Genomic DNA, 22,443 nt, shown 5'->3' with positions numbered 1-22,443 from the left:
GCATGACAACCGCATAGTGACCCTGAGCTGAAACGCTCAGGAACACTGTTTTGGAAATAAAAGTTTATTTATTCATTCATTGACACTATTTACTTGAGCCAGAGAATATCTGCAATTTTAAACATCTTTCGCTGAGCCAAGATGCATTGCTACACAATTGAAGTCGATCAGTCAGTTGTCGACATCTTCGAACTCTAGGGTCAGTCCCAAAATTCTATGACTGGCACAGTGTATAGGTGTAAACTCTGGGATGGGGCTGACATTTCTACTTTTTGGAAGGGTCTGTTGGATAGGTCGAGCATCTCCACCAGAAATGTGTACTCAAGTTGAAGTGGATGTTGAGTTCACAAATGTTAGCACTGCACACAGAATATGTGTAGGTGCATGGTCTGAAGAATCTTTGCCTCTTGCTTGCCCAGTCACTGGTCTGCTTCACCATGTGGCAACATATTGTGACCCCACACATCAATACATCCCAAACGAAATGTTTCATTGGGACGTGTAGTTGAATAAACTGGCATTTTTCTGAATGCTTTTTTTTTTCTCCTTCTTACTGCAGCTAAAGGGTGTCTCCATATGTGATTTAGTAAGCAGACCAGTGGCCATGCCAAGCTTTTGCAAATCAATTTCATGCAGAAATTTCTATTTGTAATATTTTTCTAATTACAGTATCTTACAGTGTAGAAGTCGCACTCCTCCCAAAACAGCCATTTTTATGAAAAAGTTGATCTTTAACACATTCCTTTGTATAAGACGCACATCTTATACAAAGGAGTGCTAGTATCTGTTAGTATCTCATTGCAAAGTGTGTACTTTTGTATAAGATACAATCTTATACAAAGGTACACACTCTGCAACAAGATACTTAATAGGTCCACATGCACATACTATCTTTGTCGCAAAATGTCATACTTACCCCATTACGTTAGTGGTAATTTATGGTGTGTTCCAAAAGATAGTGCGCAGTCTCTGTCAAGTGCGTGTCTCTGCCAAGACTGATGTGCTTCTTTCACTTTTGTCATTAGTGCAGCCATGCGGTATCTATCTTCATTAGGGTAAATTTCATTTATAAGATGCACCGTTGTACAAGACACACTGCTGAAAATTTTTAGAAAAAAAAAAAGAATGGGTCTTATACACCGGAAAATACAGTATACAGACCTGCCCTGCACTTGTTCAGGCGTAGCGGTCCATCAAACGAGAAAAAAGTACATTCGGGACATGAACAGAAGACACAATGTAACATACTATCTTTAATATTTAATGAAACTCAAGATGTGTTTGCGCTTGAGGCCTTTTTTGCACGACGCGTCTTCTTCTTGAAGTCTGGTGGGATGGTTGAGATAGGCTCGCGTTCAGCAACCATTTGGTGCCTCACTCGTTGCCTGAAAAGAATACCAGATTGAAGCTCCTTCAACGACAAAGCTACAGTGTTTCATGCAGCATCACCTGCAGTGGCATGCAAACAACCTGTCTATATATGATGGGTAGGGGGGTTTAAATAGCAAAATTTCGGAATCAAATACGAATATTGAACAAAAACGACCCTAAAAATTAACTCAAATATTGAATAGTATTTTTTCATTTCTGAAGCAACATCAATAATGAAGTTTGCCTAAAGTCCGTTTGCTAAAAAAAAACGGAAATCGGGCTTATTATATATACAGTGAAGCAAGGGAACAGCTGAGGTTACCAGATGCACGTATAATGTTGTGTTAACTATAGGAGAGAAGTGTGATACATATACTACAGCAGTGCAAATCGTTTTAAAGGGACGTTAACATGGTAAGACTGGCCCAATAATAAAGTGGAACAAATTCGTATATGCAGGCTACCTTTAAAAGTGAGCCATTCTCAGTGAATTACTGGAAATTTATTGAGAAGATCTGCCTTGTACGTTCGCTCAAGAACTGGTACCCCTGTTCAACTTCTTCTTTCTGGGGTTTTAGGTGACAAAACCAGTTCTGATTATGAGGCACGCCGTAGTGGAAGGCTCCGGATTAATTTTGACCACCTGGGATTTTTTAATGTGCACTACAACGCAAGCACACGGGCGTTTTTGCATTTCGCCTCCATCGAAATGCAGCCACTGCGGCCGGGATAAGGGGGTTCAACAACCGCAGGCTATCCTGCAGCAGAATAACTTGGAACAGTCCTCACATATATTGTTCTGTTTCTTTCCAGACTCCAGTAAGTGTTTCTATCTATTATATATTCAAAAGAAATGTATACATATATGACAACTTTGAATTGTGAATTCTTGAATGAAATATGAATAGAATAATGAAATAAATAAATTAAATTATGGGCTTTTATGCACCAAATCCACAATCCGGTTATGAGGCATGCCATAGTAATGGGATCAGGATTATTTTTGACCATATGGGGTTCTTTAAGGTGCACGATACAGAGGTGCACGGTACAGAGGTGTTTTCGCATCCCATACCCATCGGAATGTGGGTGCTGCGGCCCAGATCAAACACGCAACCTTGAGCTCAACAGTTGAGCACAAACGAATCGAATGCAGGTGACTACCATTGATTTGACTCTGATGGGGCCGACAAAATTGGTTGAGTTATCCGGTGGGTTGAATGAAACACGAGGCAGAGAAAACACCCAAATACACCGCTGATTCATTTGGCAGTATGTGCCCCTTGAGCACTGCATGGGCCTGATTTTTCGGCCCGAGCCCGGCCCGGGCCGCTTTACGAGGCCCGATCGACACTGTAATCGACACTGGTAATAGTGCAGTCGCAAAAGCGGTAACATGGAAATGGTTTGAGGAGCGGTTCTTTGTGTAATTTATTTTTCCTTACGTGGAAAACATGTTCGTTTTTGTGGAAAAGAAAAGAAAAAATTGCGTAACTTGCACTGGCGGCGCAATCCTAAGAGACAGCGGAGCTGATGGCCACTTAGCTAGTCCTGGCTTTTGGCTAAACACTACCAAGCCATCCCCAGCATTTCCCAGGATTTATTGATTATTGATCGATTATCGATCAGCTATTGATTGGCTATCGATTGTCTATCACAATGTATTGCCCACGTATTTGGGCTAGGCTAAGCACTACCAAGTCATCCCCAGCATTTTCCGGAATTTATTGATTATTGATCGATTACCGATTAGCTATTGATTGGCTCCAATTACCCCTGGAGACAATCAGTAGCTAGTCGATAATCAATCAATAACCAATAAATTTTGGAAAATGCTGGGGATCACAGGGAGAGGCCTTCGTCCTGCAGTGGACATAAATATAGGCTGATGATGATGATTGATTGGCTATCAATTGCCTATCGATGACTGACTAAGCTTAAGTAGTCCCAACCATGCTTGCTAGACCTATCCAGGCTCAATTCGCTAGTTCACAGGTGTATGTGCCATTGCACTTGGACCCTTTCTGCACTACCTGCTGCCAGGATCGGCTCACATTTTTGGATTCAGCAGACACATTACGCCCGGCTGAAGTAGCTCTGTTAAAAATGTGAACCCTTCATTTGTTTTCCTATTTTCATTGATAAGCTATACAGTCATCTTTCTTGCACGTGTCACTTCAGCTAGGCACAGAATGCATTATTGAACCATGCAATGCATAACGTTCGCGTGTGCTTGAAGGCTTACTTAGGCCCTTTAATGAGCGAGCCCGAGTCTGGCCCGGACCCATGGCTTCAAGCCCGAGTCAGGCCCGGGCCTGCGGCCTTAAGCCTGAGCCCGGCCTGGGCCCGAGCCCGCCGACAAACGCTTCGAAACATAACCGCGGGCTGGGCCGGGCCCGGGCCCGTGCAGTGCTCTAGTTCCCCTTCTAACACACGTCCACGAATTAAATGCCTGTCCACTTTTTATGGGTTCAAAGTAGAAAACTAATGTACAAATGACATTAGAGTGAATGTTTACAAGTTTATATGGAGAATAATACTATCCTTACTTTGTATAGCTGTCTACTAATTTGCTATCGCAATCGATGCTTCGGCTTTCGCGCAAAATTGCGAATATTTTCAAACGGAAGAATTAAAATAAAATTGTGTGCAGTTCACCACTACTCTCAATTCTAAATTTTTCTTGTTTCTTGGCTCTTGCGTTTCCCAGCTCTTAGGTTTTTTTTTACGGTCCCGTGAAAAACGTATCAGCGGGGTTCTACTGTATTCCATTTTTCGTTTACAGGATAAAATTTTATATTAATTGTTCATCAAAAACAATCGTTCATAAAAAAATAAAAAAACCTGTTCAGTTATGTGGGATATTGCGTAGGAGGTTTGGGATTAATATTGAGCATATGGGGTTCTTTAACAATTGCCGAAGCCTAAATACACAACTGTTTTTGCATTTCACCTCCACTGAAACATGGCTGCCACAGTCAGTAGTTGAACAAAGGACTGCACAATCAGCAGTAGATCGTCATAACCACTTAGCCAGTCATGGGTTGGGATAAAATTTGAAGAATTCGTCACTCACATACACGTACATGCTTGTTAAACAAACAAGTATACTATATTAGGTTTTGGAACTAACTTTGGATTGCTTCCGAGGAGGTAATCTGGCAAAGGCTGTCCAGCTTCACGAAGGAGATGCACAATGCTCTTCAAGCGGCCCTCTATTACATCATCTTCCGTGAAGAATGTGATTGCCTTGCCTGGGTGACCGGCACGGCCCGTTCGACCTGCACAAATGATGCAGATTGACAAATTTTTTTCCGCCAACAAATCTCCCAGCAGGAAGTGAGTAAGAAGCCAGGTACAACTGTTTAATAGGAACCCCCCCCCCCCCCACACACACACATACAAAAGGCTCTGTAAGTAGGAGCATGAACTTCGAATGAGAAGGCACTTTAATATGGCTGTGCAGTAAAGTTGAATACAATGCACCTGATCTTCACATGGCCAGTAATTGGTTTTTAAACCGGTAGCAATGAGATTGTGAAGAGAAACGAACTTCACTTGACTTCAAAGTAAAAGGAAATGACTTTGTTCTATCAATCATAGCTTATAACACCAGTTAAAGTGTTCTTATTTTCTATTTCCCATTATGTTATTATCTCAGAAAAAAAATGATTCCACAAAATTTTTGAGTGCACCTTAAATTCGACTTCAAATTAAAAGGCAATGACTGTTCTATCCACCATAGCTTACAGCACCAGATAAATTGTTCGTATTTTCTATTTCCCATTATTTCTCCCAGAAAAATTATTCCACTAAACTCAGAAGTTTAGTGGAATAATTCCAGATCAAGATAATACCAGATCAAGCATGTTTCTTCTATACAATGTATTACATTAGACAAAATATGCATGTTTATTCTATCAAGTTAACCCTGGTGCCATGTGTGCGAATATCTAAGTTCTGCTGCAAATATATTCTATCACAGCTGCTCTTTTACACACCTTCACCTTTATATAGGTGACTAAAATGTGTCCAGTGCTCAAGTTCTACGCACCAATGCGGTGAACATATGATACGACCGACGGCGGCACGTCATAGTTGATGACGAGACCCACGCCTTGGAAGTCCAGACCACGTGCCAAGACCTCAGTGCAGATGAGCACCCAGACCTGACCAGAGCGGAAAGCCCGCACAACACGATCGCGCTGCGCCTGCGTTCGTTCAGCGTGGATCACATCCACATTGATGCCGTCATAGACGAGCTCTGCGAAGAGTTCCTTGGCCCGCTGCTTGCTCTGTACAAAGACCAGCACGGGCGGCTGCAGCTGGCCCTGCACACAGGTAATGTGAAATAAGAGTTTGTATATTAACAAACATAATACATAAATGTATATGTTATTGCAACAGCAATTATATATGGACACTCTAGGTGAATTTTCACCTGTTGCCGTCGCTTTGATGTTCCATATAACGTCCAAGTGCGTTAAGAATGAACAATCCGTGCAAGTTATGTTTTGGGAGCAAGGGCAATCAAGTGAGGGTGAGGTTTTGACTAAAACAGTGAAGCTTTCTTGTTTTATTTCTTGTTTTTATACCTACCTTTACAACGTAAAATTTAGGCTGTAATGATGCACACAAGCATGAAAAACTGGGTCTTCTAAAATTAAAAGTAGCAAGGAGAGGCCAGGGGCACAGCGAAGCGCAACAAATTATGTATTATTGATATACGCTTCGTGAATTCACATTGCGATGTTTAATAGGTAAAATTATTACAATATGCTGTTTAACATTCCTAATCAGTAGAGTGGCTTATGAAGAACGCTGTAAGGGAGAGCTCCGGATTAATTTTTTTGACCGTGCACCTAAAGCATGGTAATGAATGTTCTTGCATACAGCCCCCATCGGAATTTAGGCGCCACCACAGGGTATGGATGATAGTCATGAACGAAGTTAATCTTAATTATCGTTTAAAATTACAGTGTAAACGTTTGAAAATTAAGTACATTCACGTCAACACAATGCAAATTTTTTTCCGAAGACCAGTCATTTAAGCAAAGTGTCGTTTTGGTACCAGGAAAATTTTCATCTTCTGTGGTAAAATATTCGCTTTCGAAGAATAATATAATTTTTGTGGCTGTTTGATATACGGAAGAGGCATTCTTACAAAATCACCTTATGCTGACTGAAAAGGCACCATGCACAACACAACAACGCTATGTTGTTATGCCAGTAAACGGGGACGGTTACTTTCTAAGCACACAGTTCGTAGATGCTGTCATTTCAGAAAAGAGTAATATGCAAAAATTGCAATTGCAGTAGCTTAGACACAAGCAGTGCTCCTATGCAGAGAACCGGTTGGCTGAACATTTTTTGCCAACCAGCGGCCACTTCAGCGGTGCGGCAGATTGGAGGGGAACTCGCAGTGACGTCAGGCTGCTTGTGTCACAGTTTACGTCATGTGTCCCCTCCCCACTCCCTTCCCCCCAAAAGGGTCCCAAAGAAACACAAACAAAAAAGGGTTTAAAATTTGTTGTGTTTCATAAAGTTAGTTTGAAAGCAAGCCTCCCGTGGCATTACTGAACACAGCTTTTAGTCATGCTATGAAAAATAGCATAGAAAACAATGCCGCATCTTTCTATGAAGCAGAAAAACTAACCTCCTTGACAAGTCCACGAATAGCAAGAAGTTTTCCAGACTCGCTGCCCACAAACTGCAGTTTTTGGTCCACGAGGTCTGCAGCTGCATTCCTGTATGTAAAGGCAAAGTTTCATGACTACACTTGTTTCGTAAAAGCTCTCTTCCAGCACCGAGGCTTTTTAAACTTGCGTACAAACTTTGAGACGCTTCACTCAATTCTTAAATGCTGTGAACATGAGGTACAATCAGAGGGCATTAAAGGGGTAAACACAGAAATGCATCAAAGAAGATTAAGAGAGAGCTGTTAATATAATAATAATAAAAAAAAACGATAAGAATTCTGCAAAAATTTGATAACTTGTAATCTATAACCTGATTAAATTTTCATTCTTGTATATTACGTGGAAAGAAAAAAAAATATTCGAATGCATTGATTCTTGTGACATAAGGTGCTAGTGCTATATTTCAAACTTCTGGTTATTGGAGCAATAATGAAGGTCATCGCTCGAGAGCGGATTCTGCAAAATAGAAGCTATTATACTTTGCAGATCTGACTTCTGTCTAGGAATGAGAATGGCTACCCACCGGATGCCTACAGTGAGCGAAAGGAAAGCGTCGAGGTGAAGTCTGCACCAGGCCTCCACTTGGTCCGTAGCTGTGGCACTGAACAAGGCTCGACGCATCAGTGGGCTTGCGCTGCATGCTTGGCAGACCTTGGCAAGCTGCTCGCGAAAGCCTCTTGCGCCGCCCGCATTTTCAAACAGCTTGTCCGACTCGTCCAGGATTAGCCACTCCACCCTGCAAAGAACCGCAAAGTAGCTGGGTTAGAAGGCACGAGCCACTCTCTGCAGAAGTGGCACCTCCACAGAGCAATCAATGTCTAGTGGTTTCACCCACAACAGTGCTTCTTTGGCACATTCACTTGGTCACTTTCTAGCACTCTCGAGAGCAGTTTGATTGCTCTAGGAGCAGCTGAATGTTTATCCGGGGCTGGCTTTCGCTGTCTCCAACCTCAAGAGGGCTCCAAATCGCTGCAAACTGAGTTGGAGCACCGTAGGAACCAGTCTAATGTACCATTAGAAAGACCAGTACTCCGTGACAGTTTAAGGCGACAAATGAAAAATTAGAACCCCTTTATACCAGTGGCTTCAGTGGCTGCCTTGATGGAAGAGACAGTGTTGGTGCAACTTCAGTGAATAGCACTATGGCAGTGGCAGTTACTGATTATGCAATCAAAACATGGTATTTTCATAGGAGTGCTTAATGCTGCTCATAGTGAGCAACCATTTTACATGGACGTGAACTGCCCTTCTGGTTATTTATGATGCATGTATACTTTTACATTTCATTTGAAAGGGGCCTTTCTAAAAACTTTCCAATGGCTGTGTTTCAGGCTGCAATTTATTACAGTCAGGAAGGGCTTATGTGTGTCAATATGTGGTAACAACACACACAAAATTACAAATTTACTCATGTGAATGCGAGAATTTGTCCCAACAGACCTCTCTGCATCTGGATCGCACAACATGGGTGACATCTGCAGCACATATGAATTGCTAGTAGTAGGCAAAAACAGGTAGCAGTTTGCAACATGGTCACCATGATGCACTACTAATCTGCAAGGATTTGTTTGTACAGCACAGACTCGTCAGTTTTCCAATGTGCCCAGATATAAAAAATGACGAGACTATGAAAAAAAGAAAGAATCTTTGTGGGACAAAAACTTTGCTGTTTCGTGGTACAGAAAGCAATGGCTTGCAATACAGGGTGCACAGCAATGCAACAAGGCATTATTTGCTCAGTCGAGAGGGCCAGCGATTTTGTCTTCAACAAGCGCGTGCAGGTAGAGTCTGGTGATCATCACTTTAACGTTTCATGGGAGGAGGTGAGTGTGACTGATGAGGGTTACGAGAAACGTTGTATCAGACAATCTACCTAATGCTTTGTGGTTGCTGCAAAGAGTCCCACAGTTTCTTAACCCTTCTGACTTCTCACTGTGTACTGATGCTGAAGCAAAGCGCACAAAATAATGCATTTATTTTCTATAATCACTGCTGCACCTACCTAAAGTTTACACGTCATCTGTGAACTTGTATTTTTTTTAACAGAAAAGACTGCACACTCTAAGCATGCAATGACAGTGGAGCCATACAAGACATCAGGTTTACCTGTTAAGAGTGACAACTCCGCTGTCCGTCAGGCAAAGTAGCCGATTTGGTGTGCATACCAAGATATCTGTAAGAAGAGGGACAGTCAAAATCACGATAAAAAGAGATGCAAACATTACTTAAGTCAAGTTTGACTTGCAGCACAACTTTAGCTAGGACTTGAAACAATGCTCTAAATGAAATCAGATTTACATTCATAATACTGTACAAAATGAACTTCCTGAAACTCAACAAAATGCCATAGGGTCAACCCAATCTGCTCAGAAAACTACAAAGGCACAATAGCCAGAGAAAGGAGGCAACATTACAGTGGTATAAATGTGCGACACATATGACTGGACAGACTAATATCCGTTGATGCGTCTTTATTTTTTTGAGAAAGCAGCCATTTTGTTCACTGTTGACTACTAGTATACGACACGAGATAGGTTCAGCGAACATTGTAAATACTCATCACAATGAACTAAGGCATCAATAGCACTGCTGCTGGATAAAAGCTGCTGCAGATGTGTATGTTCTTATGGGTACCGAGACTTGATTACAGATGGTTTTAGGAAACTGCTAATTCGCAGGCATTGTGTAATTCACTGTATTGCTCTTAAACACGCTTTTTGAACAAGACAGTATAAAGACAAAATGAACACTTGCGATAACTTTTGCGTGTGCGATAATCCTACCCTGTTTTGCCATAAAACTTCTGCATAAAGCACTACGTAAGTTAGTATAAATAGTCAATTGTAAACAAGGGTCTAGAAGAGATCACATTAAAACACACACAACCTTACAAATAAAAGAGCCAGCTGTGTTGTGACAGCGCAACAGTTGTGTTTCGTATTTTCTATTGCGTTCATGTTGAAGATGATGCATAGCAGGTTTCGAGAAATGTGATGAGGGAGTTTCATTCATTTCTCGCTTCCATTCAAGTGATCAAGCAGGCCAATCAGAAAAGTAGGGGGCAGACTTGGGTAAGTTAGTCATTTATATTAAACTTGTAAAAGCACTCTATGATGAGAACACAAGCAGAGGGACAAGTAGAGGAACAAGCGTTATGTTTGTTCTACCTGTTCCTCTGCTTGTGTCCAGTCTGCAGCATGCTTTTGCCAGTTTGACATAAAAGTAGAGATGTCATTAGTGCGGAGGTCAACAACTTTGATCTATAAGTTTATGCAAACACAGGTGAAGCACTAGAAAACTAGATCAGCTCAAATGAAAACTATTTTAGCATAAGCCTTGATGTTAAAAACTCAAAACATACAAAACCTATGACTCATTTGCAAGTTGGTTCCACAACTGCGCCTCTCGAAGTGGTTACACAAAGACCGTCCTTCTGATTGCGAACTGGCAAATGCTCTACTGCAGTACAAGAAGTAGGTTTGTTTTACATTTACTGTAATGTAAGGCTCAAACTCAGAAAACAAGTGGCTCCGATAAAATGGAGCAAGGATTGAGACTGACCCAACTTCCGTTGAGCTTTAGGGAGACGTGACCGGGCGGATGAGAGGCTGCTGAGAAGATAGACGTGAAGTCCCGTGTCACGAATGAGCTGCAGACATTCACGGTAGGTCTGTCGTGCCAGCTCACGTGTTGGTGCCAGGATCACTGCCCGAAAGCCGCCCTTCTGTTGATCATTGCCGTCCTTTTTGCCCTTGGCAACTGGTGACGGTTTCTACAGTGCATGGGAAACCAGGAAAGTTAGAGAGCACTGTTAATTTTTTTAAAAAGTTGTCGCAGTTTCACCTGAAAGGCGAAGCATCAATTGCGATAGCAAACTTGTAGAGAGCTATACGGAGTAATGATATTAGCTTTATGAGCTGTATAAACTTGGACATGCAGCAGCATCGGCAACACGCAGAACTGTTGTCGACGCCATCGGCGTTTTGCCCGCGTTCGCTCAAAATTTGTGCGGCGTTGGTGACTGTTGCCGGAGCCTCTGATATAAACAGGCACTGCGTGCCGCAGCTAAACGTCGCCTCCCTTCCCTCCCCCTCCCCCACGGCCTCTCGGTCGTCGGAAGAAGGCGCGTTTGCTCTACATACATGGTGATTGTGAAGGAGAACAGAGACGCCTACTTCTGCAGCCCTTAAGCGAGCACGGCGCAGAACGCGCGTTTGTTCTCCGCCGTGCGTTCACTCCCCGTGAAAGAAACGCCCCTCGCGCCCTTTCACTCGCACATACAGCGTTCGGCGCGCGGTGACGATTTCTTCTCCAAATGACGTCATACGGAACCTCACGGCGACGGCGACGGCAGAAATCTGCTTTTGAGTGTCTATATAATTGCTATCGCAATAAAAAGAGCTTTAGACAACAAAGAAAATAATGAAACTAAATGACACGGCAATAGCACTGTCAGTGCACGATACTAGGAAAGACAAGGAAACCGGAGTAAAACAGTCCCCCTGGCTGCTGTGCAGCTGATACATCTATAATGTGTTAAAATAGGGTGTCAATGAAAGCACACGTCAGACGCCTAGGATGACTTGTCTTAAAGGCCCCTAAACCACCAGTGACATTTTAACACGAAAGCGTTTTATCCCAGGTTTCAGAACTGATTTCCGGCAACGGATGTGATAGTCGCCATCTAGGCGGAGCACTGCAATGTGACACTAATGAGTGCCGACAGGGAGCGCTTCGGTAGTCACAGCACAGCGGAGGGTCCAACGTGGTGCAGCCATAGAATAAACAACCAAGTATAGCCTCCGTGCATAGTTTCATACAATAACTGTACAATAAGTAATCATACAATAAAAAATATTACAGTGGAATCTCAATGATACGATCACGGCTAATACGAATTTCCAGACGATAGGAATTTTTTCTGTGGTCGTGGCCGAGCCCCATTACTTTGCAACGTGCTAGAGAACGGTTGTTACGAATCGATTTTCGACCCGCGGCGGTTGATACGAATAAACGCTGCCCCACCGACGGCCGCGAAAGAGAACAGCGCGCAGTTAAGCGCTTTCTTCCTTTCTCTTTCGATGCGGAGGCGCGGGCGTGGAGAGTTTGAAGCTGGTGGCGCTTTTGTTGCTTTTGTGCTTTTCTTCACACAGGCATGGGGAAGTGCGGCCGCCGCAGCGAGCGAAGGTTCGTGCTGGTCTATCGCTTCAACGGAAACTGAGCAGCACTAAGCACAGCGCATACAAAGGTCAGAGCCGTGTGGAGATCGCTTTCAAGATACGGTGCGCGCGACAACACCGACAGCCGGCACAGGCGCGAACGCATTTGTTGGCAGAGTAGAAGCCCCCCCCCCCCCTCCCTCCCGCGCTGCCTTCCCGCTTTGCTCCTTTTCTCGTGGGAGATTGTGTCGCCAGTTCCGCTTGCGCCGGGTTGCAAGATACACTTTGGTGCCGCAGCACAGCGTTGCCCCCCCTCCCTCCCTGTTATGCCCCACGGCCTTTCGCGCGACGGAAGTTGCGTTTGCTCTATGCTGTGCGTTCGCTCTCCGTGAAGGCGCGCGTCCCCCGCGCTCTTTCACTCGCACATACGGCGCGCGGCGACGATTTTATAACCCTTGGACTGTTGCTCCAAGTCTCATGCTCCTCCTCCGCATCGCCCTCGTTGATCTCCTCTCCCATCGGTGGGCGCACCTCGTTGAGAAGCGTGCTCGCTGCCGCCCTTGTCGGCGAGATTTTCCCGCGGAAGCCGCATTATAACCGGTATTTCGTCTCGCGCGGCTGCAATGTAAGCGGTATGCGTATACATGGAGTTTTATGGGAGGGTAAACGGGAGTCAGAAAAGGCCGCGTTGTAGCCGGTTCTGCACTATAAACGGTTGCTGTTATAAGTGGTCTATACTGTAAATGCTTTTCACGTAGGTGTGCCTGAGTGAGTTCACCTCCGACTCTTTAATTTAGCTAATTTTAATTGTGTTTCGATGATACGAATTTCGGCTAATACGAACATTTTTCGTGACCCCGTGAGATTCGTATCATCGAGATTCCACTGTATTAATATTGTGAGACGGCAGGATTCGAACACAGGAACTCTGGAAGAGAAGCCCGATGTTGAAACCATTACGCCACGGACAAACACCTCAACACGTGACATAAAACGCCCTTATGAATTTATCACGGGCAAGCCAGTGCATTGAGATGCTTGGCATGTTGCGATTTGGCCACCTCATCAAGCTGAACCGTTGTAATTAGTAGCGATTGTGCATGTTTGCAGCGTCTTCTGCTCTTCGAAAAGTATACGTTGCTCGGAAATTTACGACAATGAAGGCATATGAAGAGCAATAAACGAAGTCCTAAGAACGTCTAAATCCACAAGCACGATGATCAGACAAATCCAGGTACTTCCCATCATTCCCATGGAGGCTGAACGATTGCAACGCCAGAGTATGTGGTCCCGTGTAGGCAGTTACCGCACATGGTTTGGCCATATAGGTGTTTTGTGGTTTGGCTTTCGCGTCGGATTAGCCTATGGCGCCTTGTCGCCTACGGATTTTGGGCTTCAACGTGCATCAGCAGTGCATCGCCTACTGCTTCACTAGCGATGGCACGACCTAAGACAACTGCTGCGCTAAGCGGCGCAGAAAGGCAACAACGTCGCTGGGCGAATCTCGCTTTGCTCTGGCGAGAGACACTCCAGCATGAAGCAGAACGCCTTAGAGCGTTCGCGGTGCACGGTGCGTACTCTGCCACTGGCATTCCTGCAGCTGTGCGCATCGAAGCTCGACTGGCTGCCGTAGCCACTACGGAGCCGGACCAGAATGCTCGCACCTTCACCGAAGCCACTCGCCAGCAGGACGGCGCTCGCCACCAGGACGCCGCGTGCGAAGCAAACGTGCAACACGGTCGCCGGCCCGCAAATCGTGCGGCTTTCGCTCCAGTGGACCGTGATTTCATGAAGCAAACATGCAACAGCTTCTGTGAAGACACGTTTCACTTTCGTGTTCTACCAATTCCTATGAAAGAGGGATCAACCATAATTTTTTTACATATTTTAAATAAACATGCACATTGTGTACAGCATACAGCGATGACCATCTTCTGCGAACATGGCAGCACTATGTGCCGCAGGTAAGCCACAAATTCAAAAAACGACCACACCATGCTTCTCTCTGGCCTTCTCCAGTTCCTCCCTCACACATCATGATGTCAGCAGGGTGCTGCACGTGGTGTCAGCAGGGTTACAACTGTCAAGTGGTCGGCTGCCGAGGGACGACAGTGCAAACATGAGGAGAGCCTGCTGTGTGTTCTGAGCATGAAGGGCGGCTTGCCCATTGCTAGCCACTGAACCTTGTATGAACCTTCCATTCAGTCGGCATCAAGTGGAGGGCAATTAGGGGCGAACAGTGGAGGAGCCTTTCTTCTGGTGTGTTGACGTAATCCATAGCTTTCGCTGCACTGCAAGGTGCACTGGCGAGAGTACATATGCAACTTGGAGGAGCGAGCACCTGTGGCGAAAGTAGCGAAGGCAAGAGAGAAACCATGGTGGCCACATAGTCGTTTATTTCATGCCTGTAACTTTGCTACTATGGCATCATTAAAAAATTCTTGTGGCTGTATGCTCATTGTAAATTAGTACACAGCTGCCACTATGTAACAAGCTTTTAAGCTAAGAGTGGTTTTGGGGCTTTTTAACATAAAAAATGAATAAAACAATGATGGCCATATTTCTGGGCTGTGAGGACAGAGCATAACATGCAAACAGTAGATGACATAAGGTTGTCTTTTTGAATGCAATACTTGAAGTGACAATACAATCATGAGCTTTCATACCTATACCAAGGAGGCAGGTAAGTTCAACATCATTGGTGATGCCAATGCACACCCTCTGAGCATTGCATGCTTCACTTTGAAGATGGTGGAACAGTGTTATAAAGGTACAACTCTGAAGTGGCAATTCGGCTCAACTCTTGTACCTATTGAGTCGATTCCTTGGTTATGCACATGGTTGAAGAATCAAGCAATGCTATTAATGTCCCACTACGCTTGTCCTTGTTAAATTTCATGAGATGAAATTCAATGAAGCAATGTTTGAGTGCAGTTAGTATGCGGCATACATAGCACTTCGAAAAAACATTAGTCAACTAGCTACTCACCTGAAGCTGTGCAATAATGGGGATGAGGAATGCAGCAGTCTTTCCTGAACCAGTTGGTGCACAGCACAGCAACTCCCTCCGCTGCACAGCAAAAACTTTTGATGACAATGATGCTACAATGAAATCACATGGATTCTAGTAAAATGAAATGACGGTCCCTCAGTAGGAACTGTGGTCATGCATAGTCAATACAAGATGAACAGTCAACACAAGATGAGGCAAGTTAGCTGATTCTGCTTATTACACACGCTAGATGAGTTTGCAGATGCTGCCTGAGGCTGGTGTTAGAGAGACCCCTAATGAATGCTGCCATTGCAAATTTTGTTTCAAATATTTATATCTGATTATAATAAAAAGCGCTATGCATGTAAATTGTGCTCACCTGTGGGTTTCAAAAGTACATAAAAAGAGACTAATAAGCTCCAATTCATGGCAAGCACAATTTTCCTTCTACTTCAACTTACTCTGTTAAGTCTTTTTTGGTGGCGGAGTTCCAAGTAGGACTCGGTCATCTAAGAGAACCTAACTGCGCTGGCTCTCCAGTGTGACTTGCAGGCAACCGAACATAATGCAACCCGTCATTAGTATTCAGATAAAACAGACAATCCCCCAAAAGTTGTGCAGATAATTTTAGTCAGACCGAAGTCTGCAAGGACGGCAATGCTAAGCTTTCATGATGTTTTGCAAAACTAGCAATATGACACAGTAATGTAGCAACGATGTGGAGCCTACCTCAAGCATGGCAGGAATGGCTTGGCGCTGAACAGGCGTTGGTGCTTCATAGCCCAAGTCTTTAACATTGCGAAGCAGTACCCGAGAGATCTTGTAGCGGGTGGCCAGTTCCTCAAAGGTCTCGAGCAATGCTGGGACGTCCGTGCCTTTTGCTCGAATGCGTTGCCTCTTGCTAGGCTTGGGCTGCAAAGATGAGGATGTAGTAGTTAATGCCAAGAGAGTCTTGCTGCTCTCAATAAGCACGTGATTAAGGAATGGAAAATGCCATAGAACAATGCGAAAGCTTTGGGCATAACAGCTATTTGGCACTGAACATAGTGAGGTAAATAACGTTGTCCGACACATTGTGGCAAGCTTTAATTGCAATTCAGTGTGAACACTTCAGCTGTTGCTAAAAATTTTTTTTCTCAACCGCATTAAAGCTTAAAGGGCCCCTCACTAGGCCCGATTGCAAACTTTGGTTATACACTGGCAATTGTAAAACACCGTCTAAGGAGCATTTTGCGAACATAATTTTTCAAATCGGTTAATTTTGGAGGAGATAGAAGAAATTAACTGTCTTGTTACCATGCCTGCAGGAGGGGAGCATCATTGCCACAGGAGACACTCTCTCCCTACGCCTTGAGTGGTGTCCGCAAGCGGTGTTCCTTCCTTCCTTCTTCCACACCAGAGCCAAGGGGTAGTGTCACGTTAACGCATCAAGCCATGCCTCCTTTTTCTTATTCTCTTCCTTTCTTGGTGCGCGGCGCATCTACAGTGGCGGCCTTGCGCCTTCTACATTGGATGATTAACTGAAGTCCTGTGTCTTGGTGAGTGACGTAGCTAGCAGCGTGTTTTATGTCACAGTATTTGTGTGTATGGCCTTAACTCTCTGGCTGGGAGCAAAGCTTGAGAGGGGGGGCGCACAACATTTGTTTGTAAATTTCAGCAATTTTCAGTGGCATGCAGTGCTTTAATAATTTGCAAACACAACTGTCCGTGCGTGATGTATACGCTGCACTTGTCTGTTTAAAATGGCCAAACCTGGTGAGGCGCCCTGTTAACATGAGCAGTCTCTATTCTTAAACAAACGTTTTTAAATAAGAACAAAGGTAAAGAGTGAGAGAGATATTGTTCAATCTCACACATTTGCATACATAGTGCCTTGTTGTCTGCATTTCACTTTTTCAAAGAGATCAAAAGATCGGTTAAGCATTACTTGGACATAAATACAGAGCACCTTGCTTCTACAGCGAGCGTCAATATAGCTTGCAACAAGAATGACAATGATGCACTCTATAATAGACAGAGGATGTATAAGTAACTAATAACTAAAATTACCTGCTTGATACTTTTGGACATAATCTTGCAGGCACAAATTGTACTAACATTGATAAATTATGCTATGTCTACTATAAAGAACTCTGCTGGTATAGGAACCCTCCAGTGGAATAAAAGAAAAAAGGTGGGTGGGTGGTGGAGGTGGATGGGGTATGAAAGGCTTTGCAGGACTCGCAAGATGGTGCTGCAAGCAAAATAAATTTATGTACTGTACCATACTATTGCATATATTGACCCTTCTTGCAGAGTAGTTTGCTCTAGAGGTACGAGATGGCGCCTTTCGATGGCGCGCCATGCGTTGCCTCAAGCAAAAATGCATGAATGCGAAACATTGCTTCTGCCCTGCTACTGTGCGATCAGCTGTCGGAAATGCAACTGGGAGATCGCTAGACTCTGCACTCCGGTCATGCAGCAAAATGTGGAACGGTAGAGGAAAGACATGTGCAGTAGTTGGCTAGAAAAAATAGTGGCTGGCATATTAAGGAATGGAATGAATCTGTGCGGCCAAGTTCACAGACCACTGCTACACGAGGTCTGCCTGTGTTGCCGGCCCTTCGTGATGCATGACTTTCCTTGAGGATAGAATAATTCACTCATGCACCAGCATTGTATCGCTAACCTCAAATGACAGGACAACTCTGGAACACCGGCAAGAGGGAGTACTACTCGTTACACAGTGACAAAGGGAGCAGCGCCACTTCTTGGCATATAGTAAGTTTCTTGCACATTATCTTACATACACCCACCCAAACTATACGCAACATGCACTCTATCGTCACTGTATCAAGAATAAGTAATTGGGTGCACTCCTGAATCAATGTACCGAAGCATGGGTGACGGAGTACATCGACAGCACACGAATGTTAGAAGGTGAACGTTTCGCGAGCATCCACAAAGTAAGCGAGTGACTAGCAATAATGCCTCTTTGCTACAAGCTATTGCAATGTACAGAACATGTACGTCCAAAGCCCCTTGTGTGTGGCGCGAAAAAATCTACCTCAACGGAGCACACCTGTGAGCAATTAGGCAGAAAATAAACAATCAGACAGTGATTGCACCGAAGAACGTTACTGAGTGAAAATCATGAAAAGCTGCTGCTTCAAAGTTATGGGTAAAAATAGAACGAATAGCAAGAGACACTGAACTTGCTTTAATTCAGAATTGGAAAGTTTGGACAGTTTGGAATACATTTCTAGCACCACTTACAGTACAAGCACCGTATATGCTGCTTGCATTGTTTGGACATGGCTTAATGAGCACTGAAAGCGCTTGCATGTCTTCTGAAGCTGTGGCCAAATCTTTGTGTCATCCACCCAGTCACCATCTATGATATTTACCAAAACAGAGGTTTGCTGAGCTGCATCGGCGTCATGCACATCCATTGTAAACACAGAGGTAATGGAGGCAGCTGAGGCAAGAAATAGTCGCATCATCGTGTGATCAAATATGGCGGTACCCATGGGATCACGGGGGAAAAGGTCTGTAACACACCCCTGCCAGCATACAACCTACACTCCAACTACCAGCACAGGTAGACGAAAAATTACATATCTGCATTTATGAGACACAAAATGAGCTCAAGTCATTACAGAGCAGCAGGCACAGGTCCATTGAAACACAACCTTCTAAAATTTTCATCATCAGCCTATATTTATGTCCACTGTAGGATGAAGGCCTCTCCCTGCGATCTCCAATTACCCCTGTCTTGCGCTAGCTGATTCCAACTTGCGCCTGCAAATTTCAGAACTTCATCACCCCACCAAGTTTTCTGCCGTCCTCGACTGTGCTTCCTTCTCTTTGTATCTATTATGTAACTCGAATGGTCCACCGGATATCCATCCTATGCATTACATGGTCTGCCCAGCTCCACTTTTTTTTTCCTCTTAATGTCAATCAGGATTTCAGCTATCCCTGTTTGCTCTCTGACCCACACCGCTCTCTTCCTGTCTCTTAACGTTAGGCCTAACATTATCTTATATACATTTACCCAAACTATACCCAAACATGCACTCTATCGCCAATGTATTAAGAATAAGTAATTGGGCGCACTCTGGAATCTAGAATTTCGGCGCAGGTTAAATACTCGAAAATATGGCACAGCCCCATTGCTGCCCATATGCTCTCACATCACACATAGTCTATCCATTCATTGATACTGAAAAAAAAAAAAAAAAAGCTTAGCATACCACATGCAACTGCTGATCCAAAGCTTTGTCACCATCAATCTTCCGCTTGACACCAGCACTGGCTGAAACATTAAAGATGTAAAACAATTCATGAGCATAAAAGAAGGCACAGAGAAAAAAAGCATGCAGGTCTAACGTACGGGTTGGAATCTGTGTGAAGCGAAGCTTTTGTGAAGCAGTTACTTATATGCTATAGGGTGGCCCAAGACAAACCGAACCCAATTCATTGGGCCAAACTGTGCCTGGACTATGGTGGTCAACATTTCCAGCAGTATCTGTAGAGACCTGTAGAGGCAGAGAAACCCATGCAAGCAGGCTTTTGTTTTTCATCTACTTGTAAAATATCACCTTACAGTTCATTTGTTCTTCACTTGCTTTGGGTTTCGTATATCTTCGGCCACTCTACAAAACTAAATTTGATGCTTACAATTGTCTTTATTGTCATTTATGCACTGTGTAATGTGTCTTGCAATGTTTATGGCCATACTGGTCCCACCTTTAATGTGATGCAATGTTTATGCACTACACCATTCATTATCTAAGCTGAAATGCTTCTTTCTGGGGTTTTACGTGCCAAAACCAGTTCTGATTATGAGGCACGCCGTAGTGGAGAGCTCCAGATTAATCTTGACCACCTGGGGATCTTTAACGTGCACTACAACGCAAGCACATGGGCGTTTTTGCATTTCGCCTCCATTGAAATGCGGCCGCCGCGGCCAGGATTCGATCCCCCGACCTCGTGCTCTGCCAAGCTGAAATGCAAACAGCAGCTCATGCACACTGTGAGACGTCGATGCAGCAATGTACCAAGGATGAAGGGGATGTTTCTTGAAGGAAGAATGGTGAGAACAGATGTATGCTGAGAGAAGTACAACCTGAAGGACAGTTAACTATGATTTTCTGTTTCATTCCTGCGTCCACGGCCTAATCGAAACTGTTGCGCTATGCACATACTCTCGCAGAAACGTACTACGTGAGGTGACGCATGCGCCTATTTTGCACCACAGCAGCAGCTATGGTCACAAAAGTATGGGATGGTTCGCAAAGACAACTTTACTTTAAATATAGTTAGCCAGGCTCAGTTATAATGGACCGTAATTTATCAGTAGCACTTGAGGGCAACAGCAAGGTTTGAAGTCAAGGTACTGCAGGAACAGTCTTTGCCCTTGATTATGACCCGCAATGCATTGTGAAAGTGTTCATACTGGATGTGCAAATATGGCCAATGTACACGTCTCCTGGATTATGAGATTCTTGCTGTGCCATGAAAGATAATGCAGTCATCTTCCATTATTTTGTCAATAATTTTCTTGCAGTGCTACCTGCATTCTAATCAGAAGATTAACCTCGCTTTGTTTTTTTCCTTGACATTTCATTCTTAAAAATATGTTCCCAAATATTACACTGAAGTTCTCCTTAACAAGTTCGCACTGTATTGTTGTAGCGCAGCAGGGTCATCTTGATTTTCCTTATTCTGGCAATGTAAAAACTCCTTTCTTTTTTTCACGCAGGATTGTAGTGTTCATATAAAGGAAGGGAACAAATATATTATAATTCTTAGCTTTGCTACCTGATTCTCTAAACGTTTCCCTGAAATACAAGGCAGATGGCAGTGTAGACCTGTGCCTGTGTTCTGAAAGCACTATAAGCTAAAAAGAAGAAGAAAAAAATAGAGCAGTGGATTCCTTACTGTGCCTTGCAGCAGTTTCAACTTGCCTGCTATATACTCTCTACCAGCTGCGAACTTGAAAATGATGCTAAAAGAAGACACTAGATCGCAACAGATAAAAAATTACCTTTTCAAGAATCTCTTTGCATTTGCTGGGTAGGAATACATGGAAAACAAACCATGCCCCAACAATGAAGTCGGCGTGGAACATCGATGAAACGTGGCAATAAGTTCAATTCTACGTAAATTATGGAACTGATCTGCAGTTCCTAGAAGTGCTTCGAATCCACGAAGTTTTTTACAGCGCGGAAACTCATGCGTAAGTAAAGCCTTCAGCATTTACACAGCGCTAAACCAGCCACTGACAGTGGCAGCCTAGTTGCCAGCACGGCATCTCTACCGAACGTTTGCACACTGTCGCCTTATGAAGTGACTTCTCTGACCCACCGCCGCTCTATTCCCCGTGGTAATCCAAAATATAAACGAGCGTGCTTACCACTTTGGCTATGAGCACCATCTAAGTGAGCAGATACTGCAGCATCTTCCGGCTGTTTTTTTGCAAGCTGAAAAGAAGGACCACATGTAGCTAATGTCGAGCACTTAAAGCAGAGAAATCCGCGTACCTTAAAACGCTCCGCGTCAGATCTGAATTTGTTGACGTTGAAGTTTACGCCAACGCAAAGTTTTTTGAAGAAATCGTTCGTGTTCATGCTGACAAGTGCAAGAAACACGGCCGCCGTCAATCACACATGGCACAACCCGAAAATACCGCAAATGACGCAAAGACTTGGCTTGGCTTGGCTTTGCTTGTCCGCATACGGATTGAAACAAATGGTTACTTCCATTTGCTGCACCCAGTGTGTCGGAACACTGATCTCCACTAGTCAGTGTCGGAACGGAATGAAAACAAAAATTAAAAACGAAACAAAACAATATTTTGGACCGGAACAAAAACGTAACCGAAACGTTATGCATTATTTTGTTTCGGAGTGAAACCTAAATTTTTTTTATCGGTTTTCGGTTCAAGGGGAAGTCAGCAATCCGAAAAACAAAACAACGCCAGACAACATCAGAATTAGCGCGTATCTCAGGGGTCCGCATTAGCTCGTATCTCAGGCAGGCATAGTGTGAGCGATAGCCTGCCGCTCGGTGCACTAGCAGATTAGCATCGTAGCTATAAACCCAGGGCTTGTGCGCTAAGAGCTTATAGTTTCGTTTTCTACAGGTACAACGCTTTGTTACCGAAGTTTTATCCCTCGTTTGTCTTCGTTTGAGTTCGTTTTATCGGAACATCAGTCGCAAATTACGGCGAGTACAC

General features: G+C 43.9%; 1 protein-coding gene across 2 annotated transcripts; it reads right to left on the bottom strand.

The window, feature by feature from the left end:
• Positions 1 to 1,240: 1,240 nt before the first annotated feature.
• Positions 1,241 to 21,920, bottom strand: LOC119449840 (probable ATP-dependent RNA helicase DDX52). Of its 2 annotated transcripts, none has more exons than XM_049665473.1 (12): positions 21,749 to 21,920; positions 21,610 to 21,688; positions 19,457 to 19,518; positions 15,951 to 16,133; positions 15,219 to 15,299; positions 10,632 to 10,842; positions 9,177 to 9,243; positions 7,594 to 7,806; positions 7,028 to 7,118; positions 5,426 to 5,702; positions 4,505 to 4,652; positions 1,241 to 1,385 (listed from the first exon to the last, which is right to left on the bottom strand). In XM_049665473.1, the coding sequence occupies exons 1-12, from the start codon at positions 21,833 to 21,835 to the stop codon at positions 1,271 to 1,273; spliced, it is 1,614 nt and encodes a 537-aa protein (XP_049521430.1). In that variant the 5' UTR covers positions 21,836 to 21,920; the 3' UTR covers positions 1,241 to 1,270. The 2 variants fall into 2 exon arrangements, with proteins under 2 accessions (XP_049521430.1, XP_037569036.1); XM_037713108.2 differs by having other exon boundaries at positions 21,622 to 21,688.
• Positions 21,921 to 22,443: the final 523 nt, after the last annotated feature.

The sequence above is a fragment of the Dermacentor silvarum genome, chromosome 4 (genome assembly GCF_013339745.2).
Source record: "Dermacentor silvarum isolate Dsil-2018 chromosome 4, BIME_Dsil_1.4, whole genome shotgun sequence".
Classification (NCBI taxonomy): Eukaryota; Metazoa; Arthropoda; class Arachnida; order Ixodida; family Ixodidae; genus Dermacentor; species Dermacentor silvarum.
Note: the sequence above shows the minus strand (reverse complement) of the source record. Positions and strands in the feature narration are given on the sequence as shown.

Excerpts from the sequence above, each read along its gene's own strand:
- LOC119449840 (XM_049665473.1), bottom strand. The coding sequence starts at position 21,835 with ATGAACACGAACGATTTCTTCAAAAAACTTTGCGTTGGCGTAAACTTC. Across the intron at positions 10,843-15,218 it reads CCATTATTGCACAGCTTCAG|AAACCGTCACCAGTTGCCAA; the intron begins GTGAGTAGCTAG and ends CATGCACTGTAG. Across the intron at positions 1,386-4,504 it reads CTCCTCGGAAGCAATCCAAA|GCAACGAGTGAGGCACCAAA; the intron begins GTTAGTTCCAAA and ends TATTCTTTTCAG.